The 21147-nt window shown below is 43.7% G+C and overlaps 1 protein-coding gene across 3 annotated transcripts in view; it reads left to right on the top strand.

Moving 5' to 3' along the window:
- The first annotated feature begins 9695 nt into the window (after positions 1-9695).
- Positions 9696-21147, top strand: part of B4GALT6 (beta-1,4-galactosyltransferase 6) — a 124151-nt gene continuing 112699 nt past the window's right edge. Inside the window, exon 1 of one of the 3 annotated variants that reach the window (XM_074352209.1) lies at positions 9696-10331. In XM_074352209.1, the coding sequence (XP_074208310.1) occupies positions 10217-10331 (115 nt within the window). In that variant the 5' untranslated portion in view covers positions 9696-10216. The remainder of the gene's footprint in view (positions 10332-21147) is intronic. The other 2 variants (XM_045510378.2, XM_010946791.3) reach the window with 2 other exon arrangements.

The raw sequence follows: 21147 nt of genomic DNA, 5'->3' as shown, positions 1-21147 counted from the left end.
GTCTAGTATTCTATCACCCTGAAGAGGCTGGTGTGTTTACAGATGTCCGGTCTTGCTGGGGACATACCTGTCTCCTGGGCAAGCAAAGGGGTGTTACGTTCAGTGCAAGGAATAAATCTTCCTAACACCTAGCTAGGATGGCAACGTCTTGCTTACAAGCGCTGACCTTCTCCATCCGAGATGCTTTAGCAGACTAGTTGGGAAATGCTTCCTGTTTACACTTCCTGAAGGAAAGACTTCATTTCCTTAATTAATCGTCTTTCTCACCTTGACAATAACCATGTTTTCCATGCCTTGTCAGATGAAGAATACTAGAAACATAAATGGTAGTGATTACAAACGGTGCTACAGCCAGGGAGCTGTCTCTTGCCTTGGAAGCATACTTACTCCCAGGTGTCCTGTCTTATTTTTGGACGACTGTCACTCTTTAGCTTGGTCATTCTTTAACATTCATGGCGTCACATCCAGGGAAAAAGCCACCTCTTTATAATATTGGATTTTCCATCCTTTCCATGTTCAGGCTTTCTTTTTGATCTCCATTTTTGGGGAAGCAAATTTAGTTGAATAAAATATCTGATTCTCAAAATGAGTTAAACTTGTTTTTAAATTGGCCCTTATTTCAAAAGCTTTGCTTTCTTTAAATTGTTTTTTAAGAGCAGTTTCAGGTTCGCAGACAAATTGAGAAGAAGGTACAGAGATTTCCCCATGTACTCCCAGTCCCCACACATTCACAGCCTCCCCATCATCAACATCCCCCACCAGAGTGGTACACTTGTCACCACTGATGAACCCACATTGACACGTCATTATCACCCAAAGCCCATAGTGTATATTAGGGTTCACTCTTGGTGTGGTATATAGTCTGTCGGTATGGATGAATGTATAATGACATGTGTCCAACACTACAGTATCTTGGTTATTTTCACTGCCCTAAAAATCCTCTGTGCTCTGCGTATTCATTCCTTTGCCCCGCCCTACCCCTGGCGACCACTGGTCCTTTTACTGTCTTCAGTTTTGGAGACATATGGTATGCAGTCTTTTCAGATTGACTTTTTTTCACTTAGTGATATGCATTTAAGGTTCCTCCATGTCTTTTCATGGTTGGTAGCTCGTTTCTTTTTAGCCCGGAATAATATTCCACTGTCTGGATGTACCACAGTTTACTTATCCATTCACCTACTGAGGACACCTTGGTTGCTTCCAAGTTTTGGCAATTGTAAATAAAGCTGCTGTAAACAGCCGTGTGCTGGGTTTTGTGTTGACATAAGTTTTCAACTTCTTTGGGTAAATACCAAGGGTGATTGCTGTATCATATGGAGAGTGTGTTTAGTTTTGTAAGAAACTGCCTGACTGTTTTTAAATTCCCTGTCTGGGAATTTAAATTCCAGCATCCCTGCCATGTCTGGTTCTGATGCCTGCTCTGTCTCTTCAAATTGTGTTTTCTTGCCTTTTAATATACCTTGTAATTTCTTCTTGCTGGACATGCGGCCATGATGTACTGCGTAAAAGAAACTGCTGCAGATAGGTCTGTAGTAATGTGGTGGTAAGGTGCTGGGGGAGGGGAAGTGTTCCTATGATCAGGTCTCAATTCATTTAGTGAGTCTGTGCCTCTGGACTGTGAACATCACGAGTGTTTCTCAGCATTCTTCCTCCTCCTTCGGTGGGACCAGATGATGAGAGCCTCGCTTCTCCAGGTCAGTTAGGCTCTGATAATGCCCCAACAGGCTACACTCTGGTTCACTAGTCTCTTCTGAGGGCAAGGCTTGTTAAGGACGACGGAGTGCTCTCCTAGAATCATAAGGAGATTTTTCTTTGATATTTATTATGAGAACATGGTTGAACTCCTGGAGATAAAATTCACAAAAGTGTGGGGTCCTCCATGACTGCATCCCCTGAAGTTTCCAACTCTCAGACTTTTTCATACTGAGCCTCCAGCGATTTGTGGGTTAGGGTTCAGGTCTTCCTGCTCCAGCACTGATTCCCTTGGTGGTTTCTGCTCATCAGTGTCTGCTCTGGTAAGCCATGACTCCCGGTGTTTGCCTGTCTGTTTCTCTAAACTCGGGGACAGCAGCTTGTCTGTGTCCTGACCTCTCTTAAGGATCCAGGAAGAGTTGTTGATTTTTTTCAGTCTGTTCAGCACTTTACTTGCCGTTAGGACAGAGTGGTGACTTCTAAGCCCCTTACGTGCAGAACTGGAAACCAGACGTCCTGTCTCCAGTTTTTTAAATTGTTGTTTTTCTTTCATATTGGTTTTGTGCATTTCCTTTTCAGTTTATCCGTAGGTATTATTTACATATAGTTGCTGCTATACTTGAGATCTTTTTGTTGTTGTTATTATGTAATCTCACAGTTTAATGTTAGTGTGGCATAACTTGATCAGATTTTACCAATTTTGTAATATAATCAGGTACATTATATCTCCGTTTGCTACTTGTCTTTATGATATCTTAAAAGGTAGCGCAGGCTACATGTGTAACAATGAATTTATACATTACATAGTAGATGGTATTACCCTGTTAACAGGGTCTCTCTCTATGCTCTGAGCGCCATCACAAGTCTGACCCTTGAGGTACTAGTGGACCACATAGCCACCAAACATAATCAGTGAGCCATGTCCCAGCCATCCTGAGATGAGTCATTCTAGAATGTGTGTTGTTTTCTCTGCTCTAGCTTCTCCTGGGATTTATTTTGAGTTCCGGTAAATAATTCTGACACGAATTGACTTTGAAAAGTTACAGGACCACAGCACTCCACCTACCACAAAGGGAAAGGCTAAAGGACCAGGCACTAGGTTAGAATACATGTTTTCTGGCAATTGGTGATGTTTTCAGGGAAATGCTTGAGGAAGCAGAGGATAAAGAAAATAGGAGATTGGCAGAGGTCTTTTGACATTTTGAAGGGCACCCTAACCATTGTTAAAAGCTGAGAGAATAGGGCAATTGCTCAAGTACAATTTTAAAATACTTCTCCACAGGAAGGAACTATAGGACCCCATATAATTCAGTCCAGTTAGAGCTCTGGTTTCTAGGACTGTACCCCAATGTTGAACTGAGTAAGTGTGCATATATATTTCTGTGTGGTTCTTTATTAATCTCTCCTATTAGATCTAATGTGCATTCCAATTAATGCTCTTTATATAAATAACAATAACTTTTTATCACTTTCTTTCCACTATTTTTACCTAATTGTATTATCCAAGTGCATTGGCTAAGTTTTGCCAGTCCGTATCTTTTTCATGATTTGAATGAGGGTGCTTCTACACTAATCATGCTGAAGCAATTTGCCTGAGATAGCTCTTTACAAAATAAGAACATATCCTCTTATCCCTATTTTATGAAGAGTTGTAACATCAGAAATTGTTTAATTGTATCCAATGCTTTTGCAGCTTCTACAGAAGATACCGTATGACAATAAATTTATGAAAAATTGCTCAGTCCCACTAACCCTCAGGAAAGTGCAAATTAAAACCAAAATGAGACACCATTATATTCTACTGAAATGTTAATATTAATAGGGTTGACTATACTAAGTGTTGGTGAAACTATAAGGAACCTGAACTCTCAGATGCTGCTGATGACAGTGTCATTTTGGTGTGATCATTTTGGGAAATTGTCTGTCATTATCTCTGAAATCTGAGCATGTACAGATCATCAGATCTAGAATTTTGACTATGAGGTATAGAACCAACAGAAATACATACATATTGTGCAAATGTTTATACTAGTTTTATTTGTGATTAAGTCAAATTGAAAAGCAATGTCCATTGAGAAACAATAGGATAAGTAAATAAACTGCGGTGTATTTATATATTTTTCTACTTAAAAAGAAGATACTGCCTCTTTGTCATTGACCTAATACGTTGGGTTATGTTAATAATTTGCCTAATGTTTCCGGTCCTTGCATGTCTGGGGCATTCCTTATTGATAGTGGTCAACTGGTATTATTCATACTTTTCAGGGTAAAATGATTTTTGCTTCTTTCATTCTTTTGGTTATCTGATGTATCTAAAGTTCTGTTTTTGTTTTTGTTTTTTTTTTAAAACATGTCTTGTTACAGTAACTTCCATCCCACCTGTGACTATGAACTTGCGGCTTTTAGCACAAGTCAGGATCTCAGTATTCCATAGCTGCTCTTTTTTTGGGGGGGGGGGCGCGATTAAGTTTATTTTTATTTATTTAATGGAGGTACTGAGGATGGAACCCAGGACCTCGTGCATGTTAAGCATGTGCTCCTCCACTGAGCTACATGGTCCCTTCCAGGATCTCAGTATTCTAGAATTACCTTTTCAGACACAGAAACACTGAAATCCTTTATCGTATTTACCTGAAACCTATTTCTCATTTTGACATTTACCCATTTAAGCGCCAAAACCAGTATTTTTCCCAGAGTGATTTAATCACAGACCGAGGACATTCTGAGACTTAAAATGTTAAATATGATAATAAATGGCCTACCAATATCCTTCATTAAAAGCTATTGTGTATCATAATTGCATTTCTTAAAATGCTTTTGTCTGCCACAGCTAGAAGATTCTTGATATAATAAAAGAACACTTTCAGAATATACACCTGTCATCTATGTATTTTACCCTCTACTTCTGTGAGTCATTCACCTATGAAGATGGCTCGTTTGATAACATGCTCTGGGTAAGAGAAACTGAACTAACTCGTACTTCTTGTTACACTAAACCTGAAGGAATATACGTAATAGTGTAAAAGTTAAGACTGCGTTCATTCATTCATTCAATAATTATTTACTACCCTGCTTTTGTACCAGGTTTGGGAAACTACTTTGTATATTATCCAAATGGAATTGTGTTCAGGAAATGACTTCTTAAAAAAATCAAACGAATGAGGGTAGGCTATTTGGACTATGACCAACAGATTCTATTCACTACGTCAAGCACTAGGAATTGTTTCTTCCTTCTTTTTATTACGGATGTGTGTATTAATCAGAAAGGTTGTCCTCAGGTTACCCAGGACTAACTGCTGTTTAGAATTCAAGGCTGCTCTGGGAATGTGGATGTTTATTTTGTCTGTTCAGTGGCCAAGTTCACGGGCCTTCTCTGTAGGGCTGAGATGCCCGGCTGCTGTGCACAACACCCGAGGTGCCCTGCGCGTCTGGGTCACACATGTGCCGAGCCTTTAGTTTCCCTCAGCCTTCAGGCAGGCTGCCTGGGCAGAGGAAGCAAGCAGGCCAAGAGGCAGCCTCCACGTGTACCCTGGGGGTGGCTTCAAGAGCATTCCTTCCACGCAAGACACAGGGCACTGCCTGGGATGTGACTCATTACTCTTTCAGTCTCCCATCTCTGCTTCTTATTGTCTGTTCCCCTGCCCTTGAACCTCATCGTTTTCTGAACAGATTCTCATTCCAGCATCACTGGGCAGGCTTCTTTTTCCAGGCAGCCTAGGGAGCAAGTCAGTGGCTAGTGCCTGGCAGCTCCCTTTAAGGCAAAAACAGCAATCTGTTGAATAAACCTAGCATTATGCTGAGAAAAAAAGAATAGATAAAGCAAACACAATCTATCAATTTTCTCATTTTGACTTATCAACTGATTACAAGCAAGAACCAGACAGTTGGGCCTTAACTTTACTTTCCATGTAGTACCAGTCATGTACTGATACAGATGTCTGAGACAAAATTGGTAGAGAAAGTCTGAAAAATGGATTGTATATGTTTATTGATAGAAATATTTAAAATAAAACATTTGCCCACGTAAGCAAAGGAATCCATGTGAAAATGGCAGCCAGTGTGGTTTGTGGAAAGGGCACTGAATGAGGCTGACAACATCTTGGCTCTTTTCTGAGCTCTGTTACCTGTCAGCGTGTGACCTGAGGTCAGACAGTGTGCCTCCCTGAGGCATAATAATATAGTAGACATAATGATAGTCGCCATATCTACCCCAAAGGGATGTTACGAAAATGATAGGAAAGTGGTTTGAATACTTGAAATGCTGTAGGGCATCCTTATGATGTGAAAGAATGAGCTTGGATTCGAGATGAAGGGATTAAGGCAATTTGAGATGAGTATGAAATTTGGGTCAACTGCTGAATTAGGTAAGGATTGTTGCCACTACAGTGGTTTCTTTTTAAAATTTAACTATAATACAGTGTTATCAAGTTCTCCACTATTTCATATATATTTATACAAGATTATTAAAACCTGGCTCTAAGGTGATTATGTTTGCTCTCAAATATATTTATAAGATTTCTTTAACATAACCTACATAAGAGATAGGGACTAATTTTTTTTTCTCAGCAGAACTCTATCATGAAAATCAGTGGGAAAATGGGCTTTATTTAAGGGAAGTTTCTGTACAATAACAATATTTTAGAATAAATATTCCATTTTTTGAATCATGCCAATGTCCAACTCTTATACAATCTACATTCCAATTATGTAAGTAAAAAAAGAAATTCAACTGTCTAAGCACAATTTATCAACCTACCAATTTTCTTTAACTGAATCTCAAGTGCTGAGACCACGTATTTAAATATATAAAATTACTATGTTTAATCAGTGATTGTAACATGGAAGTCTGAGCCCTAAGCAATCACAAAAGTGAGATTCTACATGCTTTTCTCATTCTCTTTTCACCCCAATTCACAGGAAAAAAAAAACTGCATTGATTTTTATTCTACCAAGGTTATGAACAAATCCAAAACACTTCATAGACGTTGTTTACCCTCAGCACAGTCCAAGTAAAATGTCACCCATCTCCTTAAAGAAGTACATTTTTCTTTTTTTGTGGTAATTACCACCTCAGTAGTATATTTCTGATTAATATAAATAGAAAACCTAGTGGACAGAAAATAATAAACAGAATACTTGGTGGTACTATATGTAGAACAAAGCAGTTAAGAGAAATTGTGTCTTGCTATTTTAAGTCATGTCTTACAATTTTAAGTTTAAAGTCTCTTCGATATCATAAAATTAAACTCAGTAGGTTTCTACATGGTCACTCTGTTGGGGGCCTTACCTGGCTCCTGAGGAAGTATCGGTTGATAATCTGGGCTTGAAAAGATTTGGCTCTGAGTATTTCACTGATCTTTGCTTTACAAATGAGCTGAGACCCTGAAGCATCCTTCAGACACTAGAGATTGAGACTTCATGGCTGACTCATTAGGAAATTTGGTTTTTAAACAGGAAGAGACCAGCATCACGTTACTGTTGGCAGAGAGTGATCTAAAGGAAAGATTTTAAAGAAGACATTTAACAAATATTCAAATAGTGCGTACTAGGTACCAGGTTCTCCTGAGCTTTTTAGAGGCATTAACTCGCTTAATTTAGTCCTTACAACAACTCTACTAGGTACTATGTTTATCTTCTTTTGCTGATGAGGAAATGGAGGCACAAGGAACTCTGAGTAATCTTGGTGGTCACTTGACAAGAGAGTGCCTGGGATTCAACTGCAGGCTGCCTGGCTGCCTCTCTGTGTGGCTGGCAATCAACAATACTAATGGGCGCACTGACTGAACTAGTTCTCTGGTACTTAACTCCAGGGGAAAACTAATCAGTTTAAATAAGAACCATGGTGAACTTGGGGAGCGATACCAATGGTGGTCAACTGTGCCAGCCAGGCACATCTATACACAGACTTCAGGTTTCCTAAAATAAGAATAATCATTGGTTTCTAAGATGCTAATACTTTACACTTAGTTTTGTAGAAAACTTTCCTTTTAAAAAGCCAACCCTTCTGAGAAGCACTGTCCATGGCTAAGCCAGCACAGTAGTATTAGCACTGTAAACACCCAGTAGTACTGGTGCAAACAGAGATAAAAGTCAGCAGGGTCAGAGAGGGAACTACTATAACTTTGCTTTCTCACTATTCATGGGTTTCTTTTGCTTGCATAGGTATTTTTTTTCTAAAGTGAGTTTTATCTTTCACTTAATATGTTGCTCCATTTTTGTATTTCAGATTCCCCTTAAGCATCCGAAAGTGTGATAAAATAGTGTCATTTCCTTTTACATTAAATATCAAATTAGCCAGAGAAGTTGAGTAACTTGTAAGTATCCCAAAAAACAAAATACTAAGAAATGAAGTTGAACCTGATGATTCCATCCACACAACTGTCTAATGGGATATTAAGGGACCCTCTTAGGTGCCAGACATCATGTTTCGCATTTTACATTTATCCCGTTTAATCCCACAGCCTTACAAGGCGGTATCACACCCACCATTTGAAGGCTGAGAAGAGAGGTACTAGCTTGGCATGAGTTCCAGTTAATGAAAGGCCTTAGTGGAATTATAAACTCGGTCAGGCTCCACATAGCATAGCAGTATCTCAGAGACGATTCTAGGCATGGGTTATCTTGTTGAGAAGACACCAAATTTGCTGGCAATCAATCGGTGGTTCAATACCACTGCATCTGGAAATACTGAGCAAATAATGGCAGGGAGCATCCAGCCACTTCCTACACGATTAGTTGCAAAAGAAACACCTGAAAACAGGCGCTGGAAAAATGTGACATAGCTAAGGACTAGCTAGAAAGTAAATGCAGCTTTTGAACTAAGGGTAGATAGACCACGACCTAGGAGTTGCATTACAACAATCTGTCTACTGAAGGTGGTTGGTGCTGCAGCGCTCAAGGGCCTATAGGCTGCGCATAAGTCTTTTCTGCCCTGCCTGAACCAATACAGCTAAAGTAGGACTACCCAGTGCTCACCTTCAGATGGGAAGGCAAGTCCTATTACGAGGGGTACGCATCGAGCCGTACCACATCCTGACAGTACGTTTCTATAGGAAGTGCGGGATGGGAGGTTTCGTTAATCCAGGACCGGAAAACACCATGTTCGTGTATTTTGGGGATAAAAGCACACCATTCATATCCTCCTCGAGATTCCTTTTTCCCTCCAGGCACAGCATCTTTCATTACCAAGTCCCAGGAAGGAACACATCCGAGCCTCAAGATCAGTATTTCAGTCCCCGGCAGCGCGGCGAGCGCTGGGGTCCCCAAGCCGGCGTGGGCGACGGTGACGCAGGAGGCGGCAGGGGCGCGGGTCCCCGCGCGCGCGGGTGGGGGCAGGTTATTCCGCGCAGTGCGGCGCGGGCCAATCAGGAGGCGCGGTGTTTCGGGGGAGGGGCGGGGGCCTCCTGGTTTCCTCGGGGCCGGCGCAGCGCCGCCTGCAGTTCCGAGCAAGCGCGCGGAGCCCCCGGGGGTCTCTGGACGCGCTCGCCGGCCCGGGTGTTCCTCCGCCACTACCCGGCCCTTGAACGTCCGCCCCTTCTGCGACCCAGCCGCGTCTCCGACGGCGCCCGGCCTCCTCCTCTTCGGGTTCCTCGGCTCTACCCGCAGCGCGAGCCGTCCGGCGGTTCTTCTCCTGCAGTCCGGGGGCCGTGCGGGGGCGGCGCCGGCGGGGGCGCCTCACCCCGGGCCGGCGGCTGTAATGCTGCTGTGGTTGCCGCCCTTGCGGCCGGGCGGGCAGCTGGCGGTGGCCGGAGCCGGAGCCGGAGCACGCTCGCTGCTGGCCGGGACGCCGCCCTCGCCTGCGCTCGGCTCCCGCGGCTGCCGCGGGACGCCGGGGCCCGGAGCGGCATGAGGAGGAGGCTGCGCGCCCGCGAGCGCCCAGCTCCTCGGCCCCCAGGGCCTCCGCGGGCCCCCGCGCGTCGCGCGCGCCGGCTGCGGCCCCGGCGCCCACGCTAGCCCCGCGCAGGCACGAGACGCCGCGGCCCCGAGGAGGCGGCGGCGGCGGCGACGCAGGCCTGCGGAGCGTGGGGGGCCGGGACCCTGAGCGCGGGGGCTTCGCGACCTGGACCCCGGCGGGCGCAGGCAGCCGGAGCCGCGGGGCAGCCCGGCGTGCTGCAGTCGGCGGGTCCTCTCCGCAGGGGCGCCGCGGCGAGCAGCCCGCGCATCTCCCCACCTGCAGCCCCTCCTCCCGCCGCTGCCGGGCGATAAACGCGCGTCCTCGCCTTTCCACGGCCTCTTCGGGTCCTTTGGTCCCCGGCCCCCACGCCCCGCGTCCTCTCTTCCCCTTCCCCTCCCCCGCGTTCGCCCGCTTCTCCCCTCCCCCGGCTCTCCGCCTTCCCATTCATTCCGTCCGCTCCCTCCTCTCTCCTTGCCTCTCGGGCCCTCTCCCCCAGAGCCTCCCCGCGCGGACCCCGCTGCGGTCTCGGGGTTTTTTTTTTTTAGCACATTCATGGAAGTGTAGGGCCTGGACGGTGTCCCCAAGTCCGGCCTGAGAGCGCAGCCCGAGCTGCTGGCCGGGAAAAGGAAGATGTCTGTGCTCCGGCGGATGATGCGGGTCTCCAATCGCTCCCTCCTCGCCTTCATCTTCTTCTTCTCCCTCTCCTCGTCTTGCCTCTACTTCATCTATGTGGCTCCGGGCATCGGTAAGCACCGAGACACACCCTCACTTCCCACGGTCACAGTGCAGGAAACGCAGCATGTTACTTACTGGGATTTGGAAGCTGTTATAAACGGGTCTGGCAGAAAGCGTTTTATTTGAAATGTGATTTCAGACCTGTCACAAAAACTGCTTCTGGGCATGGCTTTGGTATGTGAGTTTTGTTAATTCACGTTTAAAAATAACTTAAAGACTGCATTAAATGGACAGAGCAAAATTAGGTGTGTTGGCCCAGGATGCCCTGGTCACTTTCTTGGGTATTCATGACAACTTTATCCATTTAATATTAAGCCTAAACTTAGTGCTTAAGCTTAATGTTAGTGCTTTACCGTAATTTTATTCCAACACCCTCAGCTGTAACACTGGTTGTAAAAATACGTTGGGAGAAACCAACAGCAGAGAATGTGATTGAGCTCAAGAATGTACTATTCTGGTGTTCTAGGTCACTTTTTAGAATGGGGTCAATGAACATTTGTGCCACACTTCAGGAATTTTTAGGCAATGAGTTGTCTGGTAAAAACAAAGCCCCATTATTTAGTCTGCTTGAGTCTGCCTTTCAAGGGTAGGTAGCCTCTGCTACCTGTTAGGAGGACTTCTGAGATAAAAAGAATGATTAAAATAATAATTATGCGAGATAGTTTGCAGTTTGAAATTTTAACCTATTTACCATTTTTTGGTTTTTGGTCCAAAATACACTTTTGTATAATCTACGTGAGTTGCCCTCTTTATTAGATATTCTCCTTCCTGAGCCCCTTTAGGTTGAAAAGGTGCTAGTGTGGCATTCTTACGACTGAAAAATCAGGCCTTCGTATTGATATTAAAACGTATTGTATTTCCAGAACTTTTCTGAGTTCTTCCTGGTTATTATGTTTTTAATGTTAATTAGTAACGTTGTGCATCCCCTGTCATTTCTTTTTAGACACCAGTAGTCTTTTGAGCCAGTACCGTTTCTCCCCTGAGTTAGCTAAAAATGTATGGCCCCTTACAGAGTGAAAGCACCTGCAGAGTTTTGAGACGAAATTATCACCAGGGCATCGTCTTGCATCATAGTCAGTTATTGGAATGAATTGCAGGGAGAAAGGAAGAAGCAAAGCTCCTGAAACCTCATCAAGACTGTTTATTTCTTAAAAGTTACTATGTGACTTTTTCTTAATTTAAGTTTTCAGGCTCAAGTAAGATGTATAAGCCCAGAATGATGCTTGAGAAGACATAAATTGTTGAAACCTTGTTGTATCCCCAAACAGAAGTTTGAGGTCAAAGTTTGAAGAAAAATACGAGTATTTTAACATATTTTCTTTTAATGCAGTTTTTTTTTCTTTAGGCTAAACCAGACACCTCTTGAAGCCTGTACTAGAAGTGGTAGTGATAGCTCAGTGGATTTGAGAGTAGTTAGCCAAAATATTCAGCAGGCTTTTCTTAACATCCTCAGCCATTTTGGAAGGCTTATCAATCAACTCTTCATCCTGCAGCAGTTTTTACTTTCTCATGTAGCTATTTAAAGGTTGGACGTCTTTGGCGGGGGGATGTTATTTTATCAGACATTTTTAACTTTTGAGAGATTTTGGAGAAAAAGTGTTTTTTTGCACTTAAAAACACAATTTTCTTACTTTCTTGGTATTTTGAGTAACATGTTAAAATTTTCATACTCAAAAAGCTAAACAAAGGAATTCAGAATTCCAGGTTTCACTTGGCATTCATCCATTTTTGTTACTGCATTAATATATTATCGATAGATTCTTAAAATTCAATAGATATGAAATACTAATGCATTTTTTTACTCGTATACTTAATGTTTGCTATAGAACAATCACTGAAATATAAAAACTTTGGCAATTGTCTTACCGGCAGTTAGGTAGACACGGTTTAAACTACTCTTCTTTGGTGGGTCTTTTAATTTATAACTTTAAAATATTGGTTAAAACCAGTAAGAAGAATGAAAACCTAAGACTTATAAAGTGTTATCAATTTGTTAAATGGAATCTATTTCTCAAACCAGTATTATGTAGCAGCAAAAAAAAAAAAGCCGCCTTATTTATTTTTTAATTACTGAGAAGCAGTTTCCCAAAATTCATGTTTTTGCCTGAAAGCTCACGTTTTATCACCGGTAACAACACAAGCTGTCAGTTTCTCTTGACGTGTCAGGCTCACTTTGCTCATTTTGAGGAAAATGTAGGTCAAACACAGAAGTCTAAATAACCATAGTTTGTCAGTTATACCTTTAAGGAAGAATGATGTTCCATGAAAAATGTGGCTAGTTCAGCTCCCAGTGCAATGCTCTTTTGCACAGTTTGATTTTCAGAAAGACAGCTGTGGTCCTTTGGTATGCTGCAGAATGCCTTGTGCATACTTCCCCTTTCATCACGGGTATCTTATTAGTGGGACATACCCCAAACTAGCTAGGTTCTTAGAACTACTTTACACTAGATGTATATAGAATCTTTTTGAAATAATTAATATTTTAACCTGAATTACATCTTGGGGCAGAATTTTCTTATGACCGAAATATATACTGCATTAGAGAGCATTTTAAAGTTGATCTTAAGTGTTTCCTATCTCTTGCGTTAAGAAACCCGTATTAATCCTCTCCACGTCAACCTGTTCAGTAGACATCGATTGTATTTTCCTACTTTTTCTGTCTAGGGACCTGTATTTGTCGTGCGCCTTCCCCAGGCAAGTCAGCACTTGTATCATTTTAGTTAACTTCTTAGTCTCCTTCACCAGTGTTCCTCGCTCCCTTCTGAGCACACGGTTGTAGACAGTGTAATGTTTAGTTTCCCATGTTTTTCATTTGACTCAGCAATTTTTTGACTATTTGGGTCTTAATCTGTGATGAATTTCATCAAACTCAAAGCTCATTACTTTAAGAATAATTTGAAGCATTTTCCTTGAACTTTTTAATTCATGCAAGAAATACAGGGATAGTCTTTATATTATGAGCTTTAGTACCAGGGTAACGGGTCTGCAGACCACCCCCGACCCTGGAAATCCAGGGACAGATTGCCCTAGCCCACCCAATAGAGGCTGGTGCCATGAATTTTTTTTCTCATTCTCTATCTACCTTTGTGCATGATTTCAAAAAGATGAGTTCAAGTTTCCCCGCAAGGTCTTGCCTTGGCCAAATGGAAACTGGAATTCCACTTAGTGTGAAACCCTTTTCAGTATAACTTCCAACACAACACAGTCATTTTCATGCTGTGGTATAGCAGGAGTAGAACTGACTCATAGATTCATTCAGCAAACATGAATAGAGCACCTCCGATGGACTAGATGTTGTTTGAGGAAGGTGGAGGACAGACACAGTTCCTTCCCTCGTACAGCACAGTGAGCCCCATGGAAGGGCTGGAACAAGTCCTTGGAAAGCAGGCAGTGGGGAGTGAGGGCTGGTTAAGGATTTCCAGAGGAGGTGGTGGGTAGGACTGGTCTGGACTGAGCAAAAGGATTTGCATCAGAGGGAACAGCATGTGCGAAGATAGGTTCCAGAAAGTAGGGCTGTTTCCACCTGGCCTCCCCTTAGGGCGTGGGGTGGTCGATGGGCCGGATTGGGAGAAGTCCCAGGTCTCCCCTGCACAGCTGATGCTCTGACGCTTGAGGTCCCTAGGATTCCTGGCAGAGGGAAACTGGCCTTGGTTCCCACAGCTTTACTAAAGCTGTCTGTGATTTAGAAAGAAGTTGATGTGCCTTTAATCACTGTGGGGAAGATTGCACAACTCTCTGGGGAGTGGGGATTTCACTGACCACTTGACTTACCTATGGTCCTGATGACCTTTGCTAGACTTGCTGACGGGCTGTTCTATTCCTTGAGCAGAGGTGGAATCTCGTTAGGCCACTTTGGTGTGAATTCCTATAGGCCCTTTGAGGGATTACCTGGCCATGTGCTTTGCTTTTCGGGTCTGGAGGGGGGTGGCGGCCTGCTGGGATGGGTGGTCAGAGCCTAGGCTGCACGTGTTAGTGTGTGTGTGTGTGGTGGGAGAGGGTGGCTTACTTAGGCCCTTGCTCAGAGCCCCCTTGGCTGGGTTCCTCTCCGTTGGCTCAGAAAGTAGCGAGCTGCCCTGCAGCTTTCTTATCACAGCCCTTTCGCCTCGTGGCTGGGTGAGCCTGATTGTGTTCATTTTGAACTTTTACAGTTTGCTTTGTGTTTCAAAGATCCTTTTCCTTTTTTTTTTTTTCTCCCCTCACCAAGTTCTCTGGTCTGCAGGGCTCATTTCGGGGATACTTTTGGTTCTGGTCATGGTGTTGGTCATTTCTTTTTTTCTGGGCTTCTTTACTGATCACGCTTTGCATGCTAATATTTTTGTCCTGTGAGTAGCAGGAAACATCACAAGTTCTGAAAAGGGGGATGATGTAATCCTCTGTCTGAGAGCAGTTTTTCTAGCACAAAGTATGGGTTACAGAGGGCAGAGCCAACGGCAGGGAGACCAGGTGGGAAGTTATTTCGGTAGCTCAGACGATAGGTTAGAAGCTGATCAAGGTCATGGTTGAGGTCAGGGCAGAGTTGAGAGAATGTGAATAGTGGAATTTGAAGGAGAGGGAGAAGCTTTAAGATGATGTTCACATTCTAGCTTAAACAACCAGGCTGCAAGTCAGAGGAAATATAGAAAGCCACATGCCTTGAAGGGGGATTTTGGTTTTAGAGAAGTTGAGTTGGGTTGCTTGTAGGATAATGAGGAAGAACTTGGCAGCAGGTAGGCAGATGGAAATAAGGGCTGAGAGCCCAGGAGAAATACTAACAGGAGAGAGATTTGGGTGTCTTCAGCGTATAGTGAATGATAATTTACCCATTTCTCCCCTGACACACCTGAGTTAATAAAACTAGCTCGCACAAGCAGAAGTGGCTCACTAAGTTGGTTGCTCTCAAGCGTGGAGTGATGGGGGTTAAACTGGAATACGAAGGAGACCCAAGTGTGATTTGAGAAGTTTCCCATGAGGCTCTGTTACCGTTTTCACTCCCCAGCCCCAAAGGGGAGGCGGTGTGGTTGACACGGTGGAAAGTTTAGATGGTCACCCGAGGAGGGCTTGCGGAGGCTGAAGGGAACGTAGCTGTGAATGAAGTCCAGCCGCGTAGGCAAGAGGGGAAACAGGAAGAGGAAAACGGAGGGAGATCATGAAAGTGAAGAGAGGCCTTTGCAAAAATAAATAAGTAAGTAAAAGTGATTAGCAGGGCAAGGTTGCAGTGGGATAAAGTTCAGTGGGGTAAAGTCTGGAAGGAGACTCGTCGATTGGGTAAGTAGGAGCTTTCTGACCACTATCGCAAGGCTGTTTTTGTGGCATCGTGTGGTAACGTGAGGCATCAGCCAGATTGCCTTCGGGTGGAGGTCAAGGGAAGGTGGCTGATTTGGTGGAAAGTAGGACTGAAGGATCTTTATAAGATGGTAAGACCGAGCTTCTGCAGATGCTTAGGGAGTGAGGACACGGTCTGAAGACTTGAGAAAGGGAACAAATTACGTCACGTGATCTAGGAAGACTAAATTCATTTTCTTACACACGTTTGTCTGTGGTTCAGCACCGAACAGGATCCACGTGGTCCCTGTCTTCATAGAGCTCAGAGCCAGTGGGAAATCCGCACAGTGGAGCAGCAAAGTTGTTGAAGAGAGTGTGGAATGCAGTTTGCCCTGGGGGCGCCGGGTGGGGAGGTGGGGGGCACTGAGCTAGCTTAGGCGTTAGGGAGAAGAGGAAGATTAAGCTGAGGCCAGAAGTTTAAGTTAGGTTATTAGAAGATGGGCCTGGGGAAAAATACCTCAGGCAGGAATGGAATATTTGAAGGCTAAGAGGTGAAAGAGAAATGGAAAGTTAAAAAAAAAAAAAAGGTAGGGGGCTAAAACATGGAAATCAGAGGGAAGTGTGGGCCAAAACACGAGAGATAAATACAGGTCCAGTCATAGAGACCCTTCTGAGCTGGGTTGGAGAACATGGACTTTAGCCTGAGGACAATGGCAAACCATTAAGCTTAAATTTGAAGTAGGAAGGTGGCTTGATCAGATTTGCATTTGAGACGCCTCTAGGCCGTACTGGTGTGTACAGGTTAAAGGCAGCACTGTGGGAGTCAGGGAGACCGGGACCGGGTGGAGGGAGTGGAATCAAGGGTGTAGAAGGATTAATTTTGGAAATAGGAGAGGAGGAGATAAAGATGTTTATGACAGCAAAAACTAGATGCATGGGGAGAGGGAAGGTGAAGGTGTTCATATCTGATAAGGCTGGTGACTGAGCTGTTGAGAGTGAGGGGCTCTGTTTGTGTGAACAAAGCTTAGTACAGAGCGCACTGTTTCCTAAGCTAGGCTGAGGTTTGGTTTCTGCCTTGGCACATACGAGAGGCTTAGAAAAGAACTGTTGAGCAACTGAATGTTTCTGGTTAAATCACTTCTCTTGGTCTGGCAGCTCCGGTTGGTTCTCTCACCAGCCCACTCATCAGTGCCATCCTGACGTTGAATGTTGGGCACCTCGGGAGACTGGAGGGGCTGACAGGGGATGAGGAACAGTGGAGAACATGCCAGGGTTGGTCAGCGTACTAGTCACCTATTACTTCGTAACAAGTTACTCCCAAATTTAGGGGCTTCAAACAGCAAGCAGGTGTTACCTCCTAGTTTCTGTGGCCAGGCATCTGGACACGGTTTGGCTGGGTGCCTCTGGTTCAGGGTCTCTTACTAGGCTGCAGAGTGTTGCTCAAGGCTGTGGTTGGAGGCTCTGCTTGAGGAGGATCTGCTTCTAAGTTCACACACATGGATTTGGGCAGGATTCTATTTCCTGGGATTGTTGGATTGAGGACTGTGATTCTTTGCAGGTTGTTGGCTGGAGGCCTCACTCACTTCCTTGCCCTTGGGGCCCTGTCCATTGGAGAGCTCACAGCTCCATCATTTTTAACATATTTTCTTTGTCCGAAAAGGGTCTTGAAGTCCTGGACACAAAAAGGGGCCGGGGGACCTTCTCGGACTGCCTCCCACAGTCAGTGTCTTGAGCACATGTGTTAACTCAGCTATAGTCTATCAGCCTAAGTGAATCTGAATCCTGTGACCTTGTGGGAAATTAGGTATTTTTGAAGGGGAAATTGATTCATTGAAATCTGACAATGCTAAATACCATTCTCCTTTTTATTGTTTTATCAGTAAATTTGAGGTCTTTTAAACAGTGTGGCAGAATGAGATATTGACATACTTATTTTGAAGCAATGTTTATCATTACTGCCTTAAAAACATTTTTTTATTTTTTTTATGAGGGGACGTAATTAGGTTTGTTTGTTTGTTTGTTTGTTTAACAGGGGGTACTGAGAATTGAACCCAGGAGCTATACCCTCCCCACATGACTGCCTTTTAACGTTGGTCAAAGGTAAAAAGAGTCGTGTCTATGGATACTTTAGAATGAGAAACTCCTGATCTGAGTTTGTAGTCTCTGTATAGGTGGGTATTCCAAGCACTGTTTGGAATTTGGCTGGGAACAGAACGCATGTTCCTCTTGGGGCCGCGTTACACGTATGCAGGGTGAATAGTTAACTTCCTTGCCCATCCTGTGACGGGCTGTGAATCACAGGATGTGCTTCTCAGGACCCTGTGCTGTGCCCGGGGGGCCTGGGGCTCTGGTGGTCGCTGCTCCGGCTGCCCCTCCCCACCAGAGCGCCTGTGTGTGCCCCTCTGTCTGAGGCCCCAGGGCTGGGGGAACTTTGGACATAGAGGCCTGTGGGCAGAGAAGCCCCGGGAGCAAGGTCCCAGAGGTAAGCCACTGCTTCGTCCGCTGCCTGAGCTCCACGCCCCAACCCCCCGCTGGGAGGATGGCCTGGCTGTAGAGAAAGAGAAGGGAAGGCTCTCAGAGCACCACTTGCCCAGAGTCTCACACGTCGTTGCTGGAAGAACTGAAGTCAGTGATTTTTGGAAGAGAGCTGAAATGGATCGCTTGGGAGATCTGACTCTTCGGCTTTGCCTGAGTTGTCCTGGAAAATAGAAGATTTGGGAGAAATGTGAACTCTGTCTTCTTCAGCTTAAAGGAACACCCCGTAGAGAGGAGGTGAAACTTCTCTGCGTAGCCCCAGAGAGCAGTGAGAGTGATTACGGTCAGGTTTCCCGCTCGTTATAAAGAAGCCAAGCTCCCTTTTCACAGAGCTGTAAACCATGGAGTAAGCAGCCCTAGGAGCATGCCTTTCATTGCCTGTTCTCAAGCCCAGAGTGGACGACCACTTACTGAGGCTGGAGAAGGTGCTTTGCTGGGAAGGGGGGCTGGACCCTCTCCTCACAGCCCCTGGAACTCGGTGACCCTGTGCCGTGTTCATCCCTGCAGCCCCTTTGCTCCCCCTGCCCAGGGACAGACCGGCTCCTCCATCGGTGCCCCCTCCACCAACCTGCCCTTGTGACTCCTTTTCCTTTTCACACCTGCCTGTCTCGTTTGTCTTAACCTGAGTGAAAACGTGGAGGTGGGTGGGGAGGCTGTAGTGAGGAGGTGCATTGCGGAGAGCTTTTTTCTGGAGCTGGGATTTCCCAGATCCCGTCTGGGAGTTCCTGTCGAACGGAGAGCCCCTCAGGCTTTGGGTGTTGACAGCTTCCTCCGGGTGGATTTTCCTGGCTAGAGCTGTTGTCACCACTGCTGGGCCTGCAGGGTACCTACCAGTCTGATCAGAGCAGCCTGCCCGCATCAGCTCTCTCACCCTTCTTTTTTCTCCTTTTCCTTCTCAGCCTTCTTTTTTAAAATTCCGAGAGGACCCAGTGATTGACTGTGTAAAAGATCCTTCCATTTCTGCCTTTTGTCTGGATGACAACAAGGAGAATAATACACGAGTAATGTTGCAATTCGAATTGAAGATCGGAGCAGTTGAAGGCTGAGTAGGTTTTCTGAGGATACCTACAATGCCATTAACATGCATCTGGAAAATTAATAAGAGTTTTCTCCAATTATTATTAAGTATTTTTACTTAATGTCTTGGGCGCCCTGGAGGATTTTAGGTAGCACTCCAAATTTATTTTTCTCTAGCGTGTATATCATATATTGGGCCATCTTTGTATTGTTTCATGGGCATACGTAGCAGACCTTGGCAGAGTTTGCATTATTCAGCGACAGAAAAAACCCTCCTCAGAAGAGGGAAGATAGCTTAAAGAATGTTTGTCAGTTTTATTTTTGGCTATGTGGCACGGCAAAATGTTTAGGAAAATGTACAGTGATTTTCAATCTTAAGTTTGTAATTAACGTTTTTTTTCTTCCAGAGCTGTAATAAATATGACTTGTTGCTTGCGTCTTTGTTTTTGTGACTTACTACTCGAGTTAGTGAAAGTCTTTGGCTCCACCAGATCTTCGTGTTGTATGTGCATTAAGGATGAAACGTATATTCTACTGTGCGTGAATGAATTGTGCATAAATTAGAAAGCTGTATAAAAGAGGCTGTATTTACTATAAGTTGAACTAATTATGAAAGAAAGATTGTTTTGCTTGTTAACAAATGTTAAGGGTGTTGAGAGAATTACTACAAGCAATGGTTTTCAAATATGAACGTGTTTAAGCCTTACTCCGGGTGATACAGGCCTTTTCACCAGGGATCCTGATTGATTTTTAATACATACCTCAGGTAATTCTGGACCCTGGGAGCTTTATTTCTGACAAACACTCCAAATGGTTAGAGAGAAATTTGAGCACTGGACAGGATTACTTTTCCAAATTGGTTATCCCATATCATTTGATCTTTCATAGAACTAATCTTACCTTGTAAAAACTAGATTAATTTGTTTATAACATCATGTTTTACTGGAGATAGAGATGACTATCATGGTGAAGAATTTTTTTCCTCTAGAACAGAAATGGACAGCATGGACAGATTATTTAAAACAACCAGGGTCATGTGTTTCTTTATGTCTGCACTATGTGACTGAGTTCTAGGTTGATCCTAAGTTTGTTACTTAGTGTTTTTAATTATTAGAAAGATAACATCGTAATTCACTTAACAAGATCAATAAAAGTTGCTAAAGCATATGGCCTTGTATGTTAGCCAGTGGAAGTAATTTAAAAACAAAAGACTTGTAAAAAGTCTTTTCATAGTATCTTCACAGTGAAGCAGCTCTATGAAGTTTGTTACTGTTAACAGGATATCTTGATTGAAACATTATCTTGTTTTATTTTAAAATATTTGAAGCTTTCTAGTGATAATAATTCTTCACTGGAATCATGCTAAATATATTGCCTTCCTGATCATGAAGTTAATTGCTCAGATATTATGATTTATAATTATAGTGCAATTTCCAGTTTGACTTGGAGGAAGAGAAATAGGACTTTATTTTCATTTGAATCGAGAGACCAATGGTAGGATTTTTAACGTGGCTTGTTTATTGATTTGGAAATATGCTCTAGCTTTGGCGGTCTCTTTATTTTTTAATTCTTTATTTTTAAAGCTTTTCTTGTGGGGGGAGGTAATCAGTTTATTCATTTTATTTATTAAAAAATTTCTCTTAATAGACATACTGGGGGTTGAACGCAGGACCTCGGGCATGTTAAGCACATACTCTACCACTGAGCTATACCCTGCCCCTAGCTTTGGCAGTCTTGGATATTCGTTTTCCTTGCTGTGTCCCCTTCTCCCCTGTTTGTTTTAGTGTCATTTTCCTTTCCCAAATAAGTAAGCTGAATTTGTGAAAGGTATTTTAATTGTGAAAACCCAAGGAAATTGGGGGATGATAGTAAAAGATAGAGTTTATCTAGGTCTCACTTTTATTTTTTCTCATTATGATACCTTCCTTAAATGGGTAGAGATTCATTTCACATTCACCTTAAATATATTCTGAAGTCATTCATTTTCAACAAGTTTATAATGTTTCCTGGGTGTGTTTGTTTATGGTCTGATC

The sequence above is a fragment of the Camelus bactrianus genome, chromosome 24 (genome assembly GCF_048773025.1).
Source record: "Camelus bactrianus isolate YW-2024 breed Bactrian camel chromosome 24, ASM4877302v1, whole genome shotgun sequence".
In the NCBI taxonomy this organism is placed as follows: domain Eukaryota; kingdom Metazoa; phylum Chordata; class Mammalia; order Artiodactyla; family Camelidae; genus Camelus; species Camelus bactrianus.
Note: the sequence above shows the minus strand (reverse complement) of the source record. Positions and strands in the feature narration are given on the sequence as shown.